This window comes from Macaca nemestrina, chromosome 8 (assembly GCF_043159975.1).
Source record: "Macaca nemestrina isolate mMacNem1 chromosome 8, mMacNem.hap1, whole genome shotgun sequence".
In the NCBI taxonomy this organism is placed as follows: Eukaryota; Metazoa; Chordata; class Mammalia; order Primates; family Cercopithecidae; genus Macaca; species Macaca nemestrina.
Genome location: NC_092132.1, coordinates 64532493 through 64550933, shown reverse-complemented (window position 1 = coordinate 64550933; position 18441 = coordinate 64532493). Strand labels below are relative to the sequence as shown.

General features: G+C 43.2%; 1 protein-coding gene across 3 annotated transcripts in view; it reads right to left on the bottom strand.

The window, feature by feature from the left end:
- The window catches only part of LOC105483530 (zinc finger protein 704), a 300235-nt gene that overhangs the window by 246441 nt on the left and 35353 nt on the right, over positions 1-18441 (bottom strand). The window contains exon 1 of one of the 3 annotated variants that reach the window (XM_011744409.2): positions 5143-5470. The exons of 1 other annotated variant lie outside the window; for it this stretch is intronic. Coding sequence is in view for 1 of the 2 variants with exons in the window: in XM_011744410.3 (XP_011742712.2) it covers positions 4096-4599 (504 nt within the window). In the remaining variant the exon portion in view is untranslated. Of the gene's footprint in view, positions 1-4095; positions 5043-5142; positions 5471-18441 lie in introns of those variants that run through there. One more of the 3 variants, XM_011744410.3, reaches the window with a different exon arrangement.

The following is an 18441-nucleotide window of genomic DNA, read 5'->3' as shown; positions in this document are numbered from 1 at the left end:
GGAGACAACAGAAGCCATCAGAAAACCACTATCATCTGATCATCACCCAGTATAGAAAATGTACCCACATCTGGACTCACGTTCTCCATCTTCTCTCCAATCTAATGGAGGAAAGTTCCCAAGGGCCGGCCCTTTATTGGGTTTCAGGTTCCCTCCCTAAGGCTTTCCAAGGACTTTCCTCCTGTAGTTTTTTTCTCTTTTCTTTACATCTTTGGTTCCTTCCTAGATGACCCCTCAATGATCCTCACCACCTGGTGTTTATACCCTAGTAAAATTCCCTCTCCTTAGGTTGTGGGTGGAACCTGTGACTTACTTCTAACCAACAGAATATGGCCAAGTTGCTGGCCTATTCCTCCTGACTACATTGCATCATGCAAGGCTCCATCTTGCTGGCAGGCAGGCTCTAAGATTCTCCTTGCTGGCTTGATGAAGTAAGAGGCCAAGCTAAGGAGGCCCATGTGACAAAGAACAGTGGGAAGTAGGGAAGGGGTGAGGGAGAGCAGCTCTACAAGCTGAGAACAGCTTCCAACCAACAGCCAGCAAGAAGCCTAGGACCCTCAGTCCTACAGACGCAAGGGAATGAATTATGCCAACAATCTGTGTAACCTTAGAAGTGAATTATTCCCTGGTCAAGCCTTCAGATGGGAACTCAACCCATGTAATACCTTGATTGCAGCCTTGTGAGACTCTTCACAGCAAACCTAGTTAAGCTGAGCCTAGACTCCTAACTCTAAGAACTGTTTTAAAGCAAAAAAAATCTGTAGTAAATTGTTACACTACAACAGAAAACTAATATCCCCTCTTCCACATAATTCCCATGATGCTCTAGTCACAACACTAGGGTCTACTGTATCCCATCTATTAAAAAAAACCTAGGCCATAGGCTTTCCAGCTATTCCTCCTCCTCTTTGTTCTCCTTTCCAACAAACTTGTCAAAAGAGTTTTTCATGTGTCCCTCTGTCCTCACCTCTAATCAGCTGCTTAGCCTACTCTAAGCACATCACTGAAACTTCTCTTGTCAAGGATACTAGTAAGTTCCACCTTATCTAATCCAAATGAACATCTCTCTCTCTCTTTCTTATTCTGTATCTCAGCAGCATTCAACACAGTTCCTTACTCCCCACCCACTTTTTGGAACTACTTCTTCTCTTGGCTTATTGGACTTTACATTTTCTAGTTTTCCTTCTACTTATTTGGCTGCCGCTTCTCCTTAGCATTTGCTGGCTTCTCCTTTTCTGCCCAAACTTAAAATAGTGCTTTGCCCCTGAATCAGGCCCCAGGCTCTCCTCTCTCAGCCCCCTGCACTCCTTTTAAAGCCCCCAGGCTTTACAGGACATTAACACACTGATGTCCTCAAATTCCTCCCACTATCTCTGACCTCTCCTATCCATTCCCCATCTCACCACCATCTGCCTAACCACACCCTCCACCTGGTTGTCCTCAGACTTCACATGCACAAAACAGAAAACTTGATTTTTGTTCTCTAGGTTTTCCTAATCTCAGTAAATAGTACCTTCAACCAACATTTACATCATGGTCTCATCCTGGATTCCTCCCTTTCCTTCATCACCCATCAACCAACGCATCCACAAGTTCTTGTAGGCTGAACCTCACAATAGATTCTGAATTTGCCCACTCCTGACAATCTCTAACTCCAAGCTGCCCTCCCCCTCCCTTGGTCTGCGTAGTGACAGCCACCCAACTGGCCTCCCTGCCTCCACTGCTGTCCTCCACACAGCATGGATCTTTTGAAAACTACAAATCACCTTGTAAGACTTTATTGCTTAAAACTTTTCAAAGACTTCACTACCCTTTTAAAGGGCCCACCAGGCTCTCTTTGTAGGGACCTCCCAGCCTCCTCGACATATCTCATACCTACCAAGTTCCAGCCACACTCACCCTTTTCTCCTTCCCACCTCAAGACTAGTAACTGCTACTCCCTCTGCCTGGAAAGATCTTCCCATGTGAAATGTCTCATATCTCAGGTCAAATGTTCCCTCCTCAAAGAGATCTCACCCACAGTAGCTTTTTTTTCTTCCTTTGAAACTCTAAGATACCATGATTTTCTTCACAGGACACATCACAATATGAAGTGTTATTCTTGCTTATGCATGTACATCTGCATCTATGTGTCTGATTGTTGCTATGATGCCTCTCACTAGATGTGAGCATCAGGAAGGTGTCCACTGCTATGTTCTACGATAGCTGCTAGCACATAGTAGGTGTTCAATAAATATTTGTTGAATAAATGAATGCATGAATATATATGATATTAACATTCATATATGCATTATAATAAAATTATCTAGTGATATTCCATTAGAAAATCTCTTCAGATATGGTGTCTTTAAAAGAGTATTTTAAAAAGATAAAATTAAACCTCAAACGACTCAACATTCTGCATAAATTTCTGAAAAGTTGTGGGCAAATGAAAGTGTTATAAAATGAAGCCCATTTTAAAAGAATTTAAAGGAATTTGGAAATGTGAAAAATCTTTATTGATCAAGTGAATTATCACACTCGTTATTCTGTTTTTATGGATTTGAATTTTTTTCCTATATTAAACTTGTTTCCATCACAGAGCATAAATTATTATTGTTTCTATCACAAATTCTGCAATCACTATTCAAACCACAAGACACACTTTCAGTACTTCTGGACAAAAATGCTATGGGGTCACTACTCTTGTTATTCAATGTCACTGACACCATGTGACTTCACTTCAAACCCAGATATATCCTGTAGCCATACAATGCAGGCTTTTCAACAGACCATGGTAATGAATGCGGTCACGGTTTGGATTTCAACAAGCAGCTGTCAAAAACTATCATCCTAAATGACTACTTGCTGAAAATTTCTCACTCCCAGAGCTGGTACTTCCAGGGTGGTCTAGGAAATAAATTTCTGCCCACATCTACTCTGGGGCTATTCTAATTGCCGATGTTCAACATTTCTTTGGAAATGCAATGTCAAGCTTTGAGGAGCTTTTTTGGTGAGCATCCAAAGCTTATTTAAATGGTCTCTATTAAGCTCACTTGTTCATGAATTTTTTTTCTTCCTGAAATAGCAATACCTTCTGAAAACTCCACTAAACAGTTATTCAGCTGATTTTAAGAACCATTCTTAAGAAAAATCACTCATTCCATTGCTTACCACTTGCTGCCCTCAAAACTTCTTAGCAACATACACCGTGCATGAACCTCAACGTGGTTTGCTTTGTCCAATCGCATGCCTGAAAGCCCAACCAGTCAGTTGTGTAATAATAAACCCCTTATCTCCTGAAGATACACAAACGGAAAAATCTCTCGGCGCTTCAGTGCACAGGGGACTCCGCTAGAATTCTCAGCAGAAACTCACATCCATTTTAAACGCCACCCCACCCCCTTTTCCTGATTTCCTCTTTTTTCCTCATTTGCAATTTTGAGGAGGAAAAGAAAACCCAAACGCTAAACGATGTCGAGTTTAGCGACATGGGAGGGCGAGGGTCAATGCCAAAAACTGCTAGCAAAATGCATGTGGAAACCGAGGGCTTGGTTTTTGCTGTGCTGGGTTTACCGGTTCTCTCACAAGCGCCTGTGATGGAAACTCATCAACAATTGTTCTTGGATGGAAGAAGGGGCTTGAGAGATTGACAAGAAACACCTCCTTCTAGTTTCAATAAGCTTGAACAGCCCTCAAAATAAGGAGAAGGGGATACTCCTTCCTTGGGGGAGAAAAAAATCTCACTCTCCCCTACCTCTCCCGTCCCCACCGGGCACGAACCGGCGCCTCCGTGGTCCCATCACCCAAGTTCCCCACCCCACCAGGGAGAAGCGCCCTTTCCCAGCACCCACACCAAACAACAAACCCGACCCGGCCTTTGAGGAAAGGGGGAGCGGCCGCCTGGGAGAGACGCAGGGGCCCGAGGCGCAGGCAAATCAACAGTTCCTCGCGCTGCTCCGCGCGGCCGCCCGCGCCGCCTGACACACCCCTCCCAGCCGGGTCTCTCCCAGGCGCCGCTGACCGGCCTCGGCTAGGCGCCTCGCCCCGGGGCCCGGGCCCGCCCCCCTCCCCGAGCCGGCGGGTCCCACACGCGCCACCGCGCCCAACACGCACCTTTAACGCGCCCCGGGCCGGGCCCTTGGGGGCTGCGCGGCCGGGTCCGAGGGGCACGAAACGCTCCTCGCCGTCCTCGTCGTCTTCGTCGCCGTCCACCACCTCGACGACCACCTCCTCGTCTTCCTCTTCCTCGTCGTCATCCTCCTCCTCCGCGACCCCTCGGGGCTTCTCCTCCACCCGCCCGAGCCCCCTCCGCCGCCTGCTCCCGCCCTCCTCGTCCTCGTCTTCCTCCCCCAGAAGCAGCAGCACCGGCGACGAGGCGGCTGCGGCGGCCCCGGTGGCCCGAGGGGGGCCGGTCCCGGCACTGCGCGGCGGCGGCGGTGGCAGCGGCGGCCTCCAGCTCTCCGGGGCGGGCGCCGGGGCCGGGCCCGGGACAGGGGGCGGGAGCCCGGGTAGGGCGGCTTCCTTGGCGGGCGCGGGCGCGGGCCCGGCCGGCTGCAGCGCGGCGCCCCCCCGGCGGCTGCCCAGGCTCGAGCGCTTGGCTAGACGCCGCGCCTGCATGCCTGAGCGGGGGGCTGCGGGCCGCGGCGCGGGGCCGGAGAGTTTGTCACCTCCTCTTCCTCCTCTGACTCCGCCGGTGGCCGCTGTGGCCGCAGGGCCGGGGACTCGGGGCCGCAGGGAGCTGCAGGAGCCGCCGGCCAGGACCCACGGCTGCCACTGGCTGCAGAGGCGCGGGCGCCGCCTTTGCTGGACCGGCCGGCGGGGACGCCGGCGGCCGGCGGCTACGGCGGGGCGGCGCGGCGGCCGCGGGCGGGGGTGGGTGTGAGCGAGCGGCGCGCTGCCGCCTCCGCCGCCGCCGCCGCCGCCGCCGCCGCCCGGGAGCCGCGGGCCGCGCTGCGCTCCATGCGGCCGGCGGCCGAGCCCGCGCGCGCCTCTCCCGGTCCGCTGCGCCCGCGCGCTCCGGGCCTACAGCTGCCGTGCCTCGGCGCGAGCTGTTTGTGTTGTGTGTTTTCCACCACCGCCCCCCTCTTCGCGAGCCATTCCTCACAACCCTCCGGTCCCCACGCTCAGACAAAACCCGGACTGGATTTTTTTTCCCCTTACCCACAGTCTCCAAAAGTCTGGCGCTTCGAAGCAGTTGGCCCTGACACCAGGACAAACGCTTAACCGCAGCCCATTCTTCCCTCCGGAGGGAGGGGAGTAGACTTCGCTAGAAGTAAGGTTGTCGGTCAAAGTTAGACTTTGAACGTAGAGATTTGCTACAAGTCATTTTAATGGTCACTGATGTGCATGGCAGCTGCTCCTGAGCTTGTGCGAAATCAGGAAGGTGTATCAATCCGAGGTTTGGGATGAATTCCTAATAATCATCAGAGTCGCTTAGATTTTCGAAATACTGTTTCATGAGCGATTGTCTACCAATCTCACACTCTGAACGCACCACTCTAGGCCTTGCAATTGAGCTGCCCTGGCTTTGTGCTGAGTGTGTAGGTCTTTCAGCTTTTACTCCTGCTATTCTACCTTGAGTGCCTGATTATAATGGCTGAATTCCAAGAAGCTTTCTGCTTGCACTGTCTCATCTGTAGACTCTCTTCTGGCATTGTTCAGGATTTTGAAGAAACAAATGGGTGGGGATTCAAGATCGTTTGAGTTGGTTACTTAAGAAATTAATAGGAAGTAAGACCAAATCTGAAAATCAAGCACATAACATGACTAATTTAGCCATTTTCTGACAATTTTTAGGTGTGATAAAGAAAATATATTTGCTATTTGTTTGGGGTTAGGCTATGTAGTAAGTCGTATTTCTTTTTTTATTATTTAAATTTTATTTATTTGTTTTTATCGAGATGGAGTTTCGCTCTTGTTGCCCAGGCTAGAGTGTAATGGCATGGACTTGGCTCACTGTAACCTCCGCCTCCCGGGTTCAAGCAATTCTCCTGCCTCAGCCTCCTAAGTAGCTGAGATTACAGGCGCGCGCCACCATGCCCAGCTAATTTTGTGTTTTTCGTAGAGACGGGGTTTTACCATGTTGGCCAGGCTCGTCTCGAACTCCTGACCTCAGGTGATCCGCCTGCCTCGGCCTCCCAAAGTGCTTGGATTACAGGCGTGAGCCACCGCGCCCGGCGGTAAGTCGTGTTTCTTACATTCAAGTCATACCCCCAATTCCATTCCTGTGGAGGAGGACTGGGGAGGATCTTAGGCATCAAATACCCTGGTAGGCGCCTCCATGGGGCCAGAATAAAAGGTGTATTCGCCTTCAGCTAATTATTGTTGGACATTTAACATCATATGCTCTGTTAGATACGTGGAGGGGGCTCGTTAAATGCTCACTTATGGTGTCTTCCAACTGTTGAACAGGAATGATGACAAAGATTCTAAAATGAACTTTTTGTTCTCCCTGAATCAGATTAGCTTCCTGATGTACCTATTTCAGGTGATGACACTCTCGTTATAATCATTTGAGCCCAAAATAGCGGTATCATTTTAACTCCCTTCTCTACCTTATCCCTAGAGGCAATTGCCCACAACAAGTCCAACCCATTGTTCTTTCTGAAATGCGTTTTGAATCCACCCCTTCCTTTCCATTCCCAAAGCTCTTCTAGCATTTTGTGACTTCAAAAGTGAAAGTTTCTAACAGTTCCACACACCCATTTTCTCTCCCACACACCCTCCCTTTCCCTCCTCAGACACCACCACCAGATTTATGTTTCGCAAACCCCATTTAGATCACACGATTTTCTTGTTGGACTTCATATTTGTAAATATTGTGTTCAGGAATTCAGAGAGAAGAAAACAGAACATTAAGAGATGGGAGTGTCTGATCAAAGCACGGAATAGCAGGGACCAGCCAAAAAGTTAATAATCAGTATCAGCTAGAGTGTGCAAAGAATGAAGAAAGGTCATTAAAGTGGTTTCGTCCCAATTGGAAGAAATTTAGCTTCGTTGATTCGGGGAGATGATTTTAGAGTGAGGCAGCAGGGTCTTTCTCTGGCCGTGAAAAGGAAAGATCAGGGGCAAGGGGTGGGCAGACAGGTATGGAGAAGCAGGTGGAGGAGGACAAAGGTGTGAGGCAAGCTGGCTAGTAGTTAGGCACATGGTCTCAGTAGCACCTGTGTCCGAATCCAGGCTGTGGAACTTGCCAACTTTACTTTTACTCATCTCTTTCTGTGCCCATTTCTTTATCTGTGAAATGGGGATCATAGTAGTAAAGTTGTTTTGCAGATTAATGAGTTAATAAATGCAATCAGCTTTCAAGAGTGCCTGAGACAAGCAAGGGTTTATATGAGGGCTTATCATATTAAACATTGTCATGGTAGGTAAACAAGGTGGCTTGGGATACTCTCAGAGAATAACAAGGTGGCTCTCTTTTAAGTAAGCTCAGTAATGTCAGTAACTAGCAAAATGTGCTTTTAAAGACCAACAACTTCTTGTCAGAGGACCATGGTCAGGCCAAGGATATAGCTTTTGTGTCTAAAATTGCTACAGATGAAAGAAAGTAAATGTTTTCCTGAGAACCTAGAGGAAATACAGAGTTAAATGAATTGGTGATTGGCATTTGTGACTTAGTGGAAGATGATACACTATTATACATTCTTTTAAAATTGCTGTATATGCTTTGAAATCAGCTTATTGTTTCTCTTAGGCCACTTCAATAGACCACATACACATCCATTCCCTGGCCCCACATTGCTGGAAAGGCTGCCTCTGAATGGGGGAAAAAAAGAGCTGACATTCGTTTTCAAACCATTAAATGAAGGCTAATGTCACAAAAGAGGTTTCACCCAAGCTGGACTTTGAGGGATGAGAAAGATCTGTTCAGGCAAGGAGAGCAGCATTGTCTAGGCAAGTGCAATCCACTGAAGACCACCCTCATTAAATCAGAGGACATTTAGTGGGAATAAAATAAAATTACCTAATTCATTAGGAATCAAGAAAAGATCTCATGATATGGGCACATGACACACTACATGCATGACGTGCGCTCAGAAGTAAAAAAATACCTCATGATGCCAAGCAAGTGGGGAAGAGTCATTGCTGCTTCTTTCCCCCACATTCACTAAGTGTAACACATTGTTTTCTTCCAAAACTGGGAGCGCTTGTCACTCAGGATGAGAAAGTGTGCCTCTGAGCCATGGGGTAAAGAAGGAGCCCCTCCAGGACAGTTGGATTGAACACATCCTCATCTAAAACATTTCATCATTCATTCTGCGTGGATTTACTGAGTCCTGACAAGTTCCAGGTCTTGTTCTTGGTGCTGGTGTGCAGCAGTGAACAAAATAACCCTCCCTAGGGGAGGGAGCAGACAACAATCAAAATAAGTGAACAATATGATTTTGTGGAGGCATAAGTGTCTATGTGAAAAAGTAAGAGAAAAGTAAAGCGAAGGAGGGGTAGAAAGTGCTGGAGGTTTAGTATAAAGAAATGTGCATTTCAAAGTGCATTTCTTTATATTAAAACAGACATAAGAATAGCGTGAAGTTTACTGTGAACTTTGAATGAAAACTCGCAGCTGTGGACTCTGTCTTCTTCTCGCAGATAGAATCCATTCTCCCCTACTGTCCGCATACTTTGGTCGAACAGTTTGAGAAGCACTGGTGAGGAAGAACAAGAGTAAGCTTTGGAGTGAACGTCACTCCGTAACCACATAGTAGCTGCCTGGCTCCTGTCTGGTTTCTTCAGATCCTCAGTGATTCTTAAACCTTTGAGTTCTGAGCCCTAAAGATACCTAAAGCATTTTTTTTACATGTAATGAAAAGAAAGAGAGAGAGAGAGAGAGAGAGAGAGAGAGAAAGGAGGGAAGGAGGGAATCAGGCTCAATTTGAGATTATGTTCAGTTATTTTAAAATTTAAGATTCAGCAAAATAATCATGTTTCCAGAATCATGAGGTATAACCATAGCCAGAACAGAACATACAACAAATTTGTACCCACTAGTGGTGGTTCTTTTTTGTCCTTGTGAAACTTTAATAGTTGGATTTGTTGAGATTAGTAGCTCCTTTTAAAAATTATTTTAAAAGTAAAAGTAAAATTTTGCCCTTTAAAAAGGTTATGAAAGTAAGATTAGCTTAGTTTTTCCACAGTTCTGGGAAACTTAAAAATGATTTCATTTGATGACTGTCATCCCACCGTATGAAAAATAGATTAAGGTTAAGAGAATCACTCGTCTATTACAACCTTCAGGCTGAAAGCCTGTCTAAGTCAAGCATAACCTCCACCCAGATAAATGTTTCTTCCATGAGCAATTAACTTAAACTCTCTTTCAAAACATACAGTACTTTCAAAATACTAGTTCCTTACAATACCTTTCAAAGACTTAGGTGTTTTTTTAGTGAGTGTTAAAATGATAGCATTGCCTTCTTTTTTATGTAACACAATTTACTGTTTCAGTAGGTGCAATTTTGTCTTTGTTGTTTCCTGATCAGTTTAGTCATCTCATATTGGCACTTGAGAGGCAATAAATAGAACGCTGGACTGAGATTCCAGAGATTTGAGTTGAATCATACTATGGGGATTACTAGCCATGGAACACTAGTTAAGTCCCCTGATCTCTGCAGAGTTGACAACTCAAATATGAATGAGTTGTGCTCCCCAAGGAGCTCCTTCATTTTAACTCCTGAGTTCCATGATATAAAATGTCAACTTGAAGTCTGTTTTAAGATTAAGCCAAATACCCATTATTAAAATCCACAAATGGAGTCTAGTGTGTATGTTAAGAAATGCATGTCAATTTTTTTTTTTTTTTTTTTTTTTTTTGAGATAGAGTCTCACTCTGTTGCCCAGGCTGGAGTGCAGTAGCTCAATCACAGATCACTGCAACCTCTACCTCCTGGGCTGAAGCTATCCTCCCACCTCAGCCTCCAGAGTAGCAGCGACCACAGGCATGCAACACCATGCTCAGCTAGTTTTTGGGGGGTTTGTTTGTATTTTTAGTAGAGGCAGGGTTTCACCATGTTGTTCAGGCTGGTCTCAAACTTCTGGGCTCAAGTGATCCACCCACCTCGGCCTCTCAAAGTGCTGGAACTGCGTGTCTCTTTTAAGCCAATTCTAGGTGCTGTCTGTATCTTAGGATTGCCATCTCTGTTCCTAACAACATCACCCTTAATTTCATGAGCCTTCCCTGCTTTGTTGGGAATACAGCAATTATAAAATTATGCATTTTCTTGCTACCTTCTTATTTTGCTAGTTATTTCTTCAGTAATAAGATGCCTAACAGCCATGAACCAAGTAGTTTCTATGTTTTATTATTTGTATTTACCTCCCTTTCCACAAACTGATAATTGTTCAATCTAAGATATATAATTATTTCCTACTTATGGTATTTTCATATCTCTGAGGCTTTTCTCGCCATCTTCCTTTTCTTACAGCTTTTTTTATGCAGGACCCTTCTGGTGTCAGTAATTGCAATCCTACTCACACTAAAGAAAAAAAAAACAGGGCAGAAGAGGAATTTATCAGCTTGGGTAATTCAAGCACACATGAACCTGAGCTTGGGAAAATTAGGTGTGGGGCCTTAAGTGATGCGTGGTCCTCTGTCTTTTTGTCTCTCTCTCTCTCTCTCTCTCTCTCTCTCTCTCTCTCTCTTTCTCTGAGTGTGTGTGACACTTATTTCATTATCTGGCTGACTAGAACCAGATCCACAGGCAGCTCTGGCCACACACTTGTCCACCTTGTGAGCAGGTGCAGGGGAACTCTTTGCTATGTGCATCAGCTGGAAAAATCCCAGCGAATGATTTTTGGACGGCCAAGTCCAAATCATGAGCAGACACTTGTGGCCAAAGGTGGATGGCCATGATGGATGGCCTGCACCAAACCATGTAGTTAAAGAGAAGAAGAGTGATGACTGTATCGAGCAGAAAAAGGCCACCATATGTTATAAATATAACCAATACTATCACAAATCTGAAACATACAAACTTGTAGAAAGGATAAAAATCACATCTAACCTCCCTACCCAAAGATAACCCCTGTAATTGTTTTTGGTATATTTATTTTCATTTCTTTTCTATGCATCATCCTTTTTGTCTCACATTATTTTTCCAACTAGTTTTATAATGAGAGATTTTCTTTCACACATGGTGGTATATAACTTGTAGATGTTTATGGAGCTAGTAGGGTAAAAATAAATCATAAAAATATTAGCAGAATATATGCGTGAATATTTTTATAACCTCTAGGGAATGATAGCCATTTTAGACTTGATACCAAGTCAGGGCCCTAGCACAAAGGTGATATAGGATCACAAAAAACTTGTAGACTTTTTCACAAAAGACACCATTAAAAAGTTTTAAAGTAAGTGAAAGATAGAAAATATTATCAACATAAAATCAAGAATTAATATGCAGCAAAATGCAAATAATTCAGTGTTATTAAAACACTTAGATATAATATTTGCTTACCAGGCTTGTAGAAATTCTAAAGCTTTCATACTATTCAGGGTTACTGAGAGTATGAGTACGCTGTTGTATGTATCCATCACATGGCTGTATTCTGCTGCAGGATCTGTCATGCTTCTCAAAGACTCAGGTTTTGTTTTAGTGAGTGTTAAATGGTAGCTTTGCTTTCTTTTTTATGTAACACATATTAACTATTTCAGTGTGTGCAATGCAGTTGCCAGTTGAAACTGGCAATTCCATTTCTAGTTATTCATCCTAGAGGAACACTGTGCCTAGTGGCACAAAGGAATACAGAGAGGATACTTATTGCAGCACTGGTTTTAATAGCAAAATATTGAAAACAGCATAAATATTCATCAAAATGAGAATGGTTTAAAAAGAAGTCTTTGATGATGTACGAGCCACTATGCAGCCACTACAAAGAGGGAAGTCACTGTGTGCTAAAAGAGAAAGGAGGAAAGGACTCATATATTTTTAAGTGAAGAGAACAAGCTATAAAATACTTTTTTATAACATGATCTCATTTGTATTTAAAACATCCTACAAAATATACTATATACATCTATTAATACATAGTGTCATTTCAGATGGATACGGGGAAGCCTCTATAGGATACCTGCTAACCTCTAGGGAGGTGAACAGGCTTCAGGGAGGAGGCAAAGGAAGTCTCCCATTTTCCCTATTTTTTGCCTTGTTAAAAAGAATGGGCAGGGCACAGTGGCTCATGCCTGCAATCCCAGCACTTTGGGAGGCCGAGGTGGGCAGATCACCTGAGATTAGGAGTTCAGGACCAGCCTGGCCAACAAGGCAAAATCCCATCTCTACCTAAAATACAAAAATTAGCTGGGCGTGGTGGTGGGCACCTGTAATCCCAGTTATTCAGAAGGCTAAGGCAGGAGAATCACTTAAAACCAGGTGGTAGAGGCTGCAGTGAGCTGAGACAGCGCCAGTGCAGTCCAGCCTGGGCAACAGACCGAGTCTCTGTCTCAAAAATAATAACAATAAAAAAGAATGTATTCAAATATTACAGTTAATTTAAACATAAAGAGTAAAAACTCTTCATAGCAAAATTCTTACTGCAGAACATTGTGTCAAGCTGTGCGATGATTTCACCACATCTTGCTGTGTAATATAGTGCTGCCAGCCTTTGTACAGAAAGTATTATACACCTTTTGGATTCTTTCCTTAGGATCAGTGCCAGAAGTAGAATCAGTTGGTCAAATAGTATGCACATTTTCTCGATACCTTTGACTAGATGGCTTAATGAAAGAGTTTGCTGCAGTGTGCACTCTGAAAACCACAAGAAAGTGGCTGGCGTCCTGCATGCTCGCTTACTTTAATCATGTCTCACTTTTTCCATCATTCTCTCCCTTGCCACTTTGACAAATGTTCCATCAAATTTTATTTTGTTTTAATTTTTGTCTTTGATCATTAATGAAAAACATAGTTTCCCATGTGTTCAAGTTTTACTTCCCCTTCTGCACATTATTTTCTTATCCTTTGCCCATAACTCTGATAGAATTAGAGTTTTTCATATACACTTGTGTGAGCCCTTGACGTTAAAAACCCTATTGCCATATGTTCTGCAAGTACTTCTCTAGCTTTGTTGTTAAATTTCTTCACATTTTCTTCTCTAAATCTTTAGGTTTACCTATGGGCCTTTCTTTTCCTTTCTTCATTGAACTTATTTACAAATTATTCCTGTTTCCCACCAATGTTTGTACCAATGACTTCTGCTAGACTTCATCCATTATCATTTACCATCAATTCCTATTTCCTTTTATACATTTACCTGCAGCAAGGCTTCATTTCAACAACTATTTTTTTACTTGCTTATGTCACATCATAATTTCTTTATACTACAGTCATGTGCTATTGCTGGGAAGAATTCTTAAAATTTAGTTTGCAGATTTGATTCTCATTTACTTAGTTATTACTTACATGCCTTTCTTTCTGTGTTTTAGTTAATAACCCTTAGTTAATCCTTCTATCCTAATAGAAATATTTCTAGGCTTAATGGCTGGGTGTGGCGGCTCATCCCTGTAACTCCAGCACTCTGGGAGGCTGAGGCAGGTGGATCACCTGAGCGCAGGAGTTCAAGACCAGACTGGGCAACATAATGAAACCCTGTCTCTACAGAAAAAAAAAAATACAAAAAATTAACCGGGGATGACAGTGCACACCTATGGTCCCAGCTAAGGAGGCTGAGATGGGAGAATTGCATGAGCCTGGGAGGCAGAGGTTTCAGTCAGCTGAGACCATGCCACTGCACTCCAACCTGGGTGACAGAGTGAGACACCCTCTAAAAAAAAAAAAGAAAAGAAAAATATTTTAAGGATTAAATAATAATTAGCATAATACCTCTAATACGCAATGCTTTCCAAAATACTAAACCTAGCCCTTTTAATGTATTTAACATTAATATAAATGTGAGCATACAAATGGCTCACCTGCTAGAACATTCTGCAGTGATGGAAATAGTCTATATCTGTGCTGTTCACTAACAGCAGCCACCAGCCACATGCAGCTATGGAGTACTTGCAGTGTGCCTACTGCAAATAAGGAATGGAATTTTAGATTTTATTTACTTTTAATTAAAGTATGAATAGCCACATGTGACTAGTGGCTATCATGTTGGATGGTGAAGGCTCAAACCTTCCAAGGGTCATTTTCTACTTTCCAGATCCATTTTTAGGTAGATCTGACTGAGAAAATTAAAAAAAGAGAAATCACACCCAGGATACTTTGCTGCAAATCCAAACTACCGTAACTATGTTTTTTCTCATCTGTCTACCTAATTTTAAAAATTAAATGTTTTGAATTTGAGCTTATTTTTTAACAACTCTCATTTATTACCTTCATCAGGTTTCCAATTAGGGTATTTTCAGGTTTGGTGACAGACATCAAAAGCTCCTAATCTATCCCCTTTGCCTCCAGTGCTATTTTTATCTACACCATTTTAGTTTCTATGTTTGTTATTTTATTATCAAGCTTTTCCAGGGGAAGAAGTACCTAAATTAACCCCAGCAACCTATCATGGGAGTTTTGAAAGCCATAAAATAGAATGAGACATCAGCATATGCTGATATAAATACCACTGGGATTTCTTAAAAGCTAGTCATAAATTTCTTCTTGTTGTTATGCCTGTTAATATGAAAAAAAATGAGAGTGAGACAGAATTTTGTAAGAAGTGTAAAAATTCCTCAGTACTTACCATACTTGCCAGGATAAAGAATTTTCCTTAAACCATTGTAGATATACTGTCCTTCCAGTCGACAAAGTGCAAGGATGAAGGAGGGCTGGGGAGGGCAGCCTTGATTACCTTACATTTCTTTCACTGTGGATGCAGAGGTTACTTGCAACATTTTTGTCACATTTCTACAAAAGCTATGGTGGAGCTGTTTGTTCCATCATCTCCTCCATATAAACCCCATTATCCTCATGCCCCCAGTGGCTCCATCTATTTATCTAGTCACAGCCATCCTGCCACCTGATGTCTTGCTTCCTATGGCCACACAGCAGGCAAAGCTGGCTTGGCCGAAGCTAGAATTCCAATCAAAACCTTTATTTCAGAATAAATACTGTTTCTCCTTGCTGCTTTCCAGAACTTAAGAGGAGTGAGGAGAAGAAAAATAAAGAGAAACAGGAAAAGAAGAAGAAGAAAAAGGAAAGGACAAGAAGAGTGACCAGTAAGAAAAACACAAGAATAGTCTTGCCTCTTTGCTAATTTATTATGTTACATATAACAATCTACACATCCACAAAAAGATTTTTCTCTATGTATTCTGTTGCCACTTCCCTTACTCAGTTTTCAGTGCAGAGAGGAAATAGCTAGTGATGATCTTGGATATAAAAATAATGATCCTTAATATTTGTTTCCGAATCTTTTCCAATAGGTTTTCAATACAGAGTTCCAGCCACCACACCATGATCATTTTACCTATGTTGTTTCACAAGGTTTTTTCCTACATTATTCTACTGTAAGTGATACCATGTTCTCGTCAGCGTTAAATACCTTTGTCTTATTCTCAATTCATGTTCGGCTTGTTTCTCCCAGTGATCTCTGTATCCCTTTTACATACCTTGCAAATAATCAGTGATCCCCTACCCAGGGTATTTATGTCTTCTAGAATCTAAAATCCAATGTCACCCTAAGTGCATGAGCTGCCACCTTTCAGAATAGCATTCAGCTTGTATTTTTTTAGGCCTGTAGATATTCCTGGCCAGGACTGGCTACATAATTTGCAGAGCCCAGGATAAAATAAATATGCAGGACTCCTTGTTCAAAATTATCATGAATGAGACAGAAGGGCATTAAACCAAGCATGGGCTCTTCCAAGCAAGAGGCCCTGGGTGACAGTACAGGCTGCATGTCCAGGAAGCAGGGAAATGAAGAGGGTCTGAAGTAAAGCTACCACAGAGGATAAAGTGAGGTGAGGGTGGATTTGAGAAACAATTCCAAAGCAGAAATCAACCAAACCTGGTGACCAACAGGATGTGGGCAGAACAAGAAAAGAAAGGAACCAGGGACAATTGTCTGTTTTGAACTTCAGGGACTAGGTGACCTTAGTGCTGGTCACTGAGTTGGGGGAGCAGGCTTGGTGGGGGACATAGCACCATTTAGGAAATACCAAGTTTCGGATGCCCACAGACATCCAGGTGAAGTGTGATAGTTGTTTGATGTTTAAGAGATAGATCTGGAGGCCGCGGGCAGTGGCTCATGCCTGTAATCCCAGCACTTTGGGAAGCCGAGGCAGGCGGATTGCTTAAGGTCAGGAGTTCCAGACCAGCATGGCCAACATGGTGAAACCCCGTCTCTACTCAAAATACAAAAAATTAGCCAGGCGTAGGGGTGCACGCCTGTAGTCCTAGCTACTCAGGAGGCTGAGGCAGGAAAATCTCTTGAACCTTGGAGGTGGAGGTTGTAGTGAGCTGAGATTGCACCACTACATTCCAGCCTGGGTGAAAGAGTGAGACTCTGTCTCAAAAAAAAAAAACAACAAAAAACAAAAAAAAAAAAACAACTCTGGAGAGGGGAGAGGGTATCACAAGCAGCAGATTGATTTTCTGTGGTTAGGATAAAGTATCCAGAGGCAACATCATATACAGATCCAAAAAGTGCTGCATGTCAAACAGCTCATCTGGAAGTGAATATGATGTGGTTTGCAGAACTGTTAAAAGATTGGGAAAGTGGTGCTAGTGATGGGAGAGACCTGATGTAAAGGACTCATGTGAAAAGTTTTAATAAAATAGATTCAAGGAGTGTGAGAATGGCAAAAAGCAAAGTATTATTTTATAAAATGCTTTTTGAAAATATTTACCTGTAACATTTAATGAATAGTTTTTTTTTTTAACCTAGTCACACACACTATAAGGTAATAAGTTCAATGTAGTACTGTTGAGTGGCAAACTCATATATTTGATATCCAACACAATAGTTGGATGTCTAATAGGCATCTCAAGCTTAACAGGACCGAAATAAAATTCTTGGTTTTCTTTTCAAATATGTTTCTTCCCCAGTTTTGCTCATTTTAATAAGTGGCACTGCAATTTACCCGTTAGTTTAAGGTAAAAACTTAGAAGTCATTCTCAACTCCTCTTTTTCTCCCACATCCCAGACTTATCTTCAAAATACATCCTAAATCCAACCAATTCCACCACCTCCACCACTAAGGTATTCATCCAGCACTCATCATCTCTAACCTGGACTACCTCCTAACTAGTCTTACTGTTTCACTTTTGTCCTCCTACAGGCAGACCACCACATAGCAGCCAAATTGTGTAAAACACACAAAAAATAAAGCATGCCCCTCTCCTGTCCAAGAGCCTCTGATAGTATCCCATCACACTGAGAAGATATCCAAATTTTCCTTCTGAGGCCCAGAAGACCCTGTAATTATATTACTATCTCCATCCCACCTCTCAGTAACCTGCTCTCCTTTCCCTCCTTCCTATCTACATTGCCTTCTGTCTTCCTTCATCACACTAAACTCATGTTCATATCAGGCTGTCACACTTCCAGTCCTCTCTGGCAGAACACCCTGCTTCCAGATCTTACCATGACCTGCTGGCTCCTGAGTTTCATTCAGGCATCTGCTCAAATATGTCCTTAAAAAGGCCTTTCCTCACCACCCTGCTAAAATTGCACTTCAAACCTGATTCTTTTTTCTTTTGAGCACTTATTACCAGCAGCTCTATGACATTGAGATATCGTCTGTCTTGTTCATCCCTCTGTCCCTAAAATAGTGCTTAGCATTTATAGTTGCTTAAACATTTCTTTCCTGAATTTAAAGTAGTACTTGACTATTCCATCTATATCCCCGTAAGAATGGTTAACCATTCTAGTGGGTCAACAAACTTTTTGTGGACCTTTTTGTTGGAAGCTCTAGTGGTTCTCAAATTTCACCATGCATCAGAATCACTTGGAGAGTTTGTTAAAGCACAGATTAATGGGATGCAGCCTCAAAGTTTCTGATTTTAAACATGTGGGGTGGGGTTGGAAAATTTACATCCTAACAAGTTGCAAGGTGCTGCTGCAGCTTCTGGTCCAGGTACCACGCTTTTAGAACATAAGAAACAACTGAGTCAAACATCACCTCTGGCAATGCCACTTCTTCACATTTTCTCTTCCCAATCCCTTGACCCTTTTTTTCACTTGCCAGTAGCACCACAGAAAGCCATAGGACTTGTGCCCCAGATCTACTCCTCACTAGGACAACCTTGTGATATGAAGCACTTGAGGACCAAGGCTTCCATTCCTCCACTTCCAGGATTTTGTGCTGCAATTCTCAGGTTTTGCACAAAGTCGTAGAAGGAAAAGTGTTTGTGGAGCATTGTGCATTCTAATGATGTCAAAATTTGTAAAGGGAATGCCTTTTATCCTCCTCCCCTGCCAGGCTTTAAGCCAGTGCTTTCTGCACCTTAAGAATATGTCAGCATCATCAATACTAAAAGGTTGTGGTTCACCCCAATCAAACAGGACTCTTTTCCCAGCAATTGCAAGCCTGGGCAA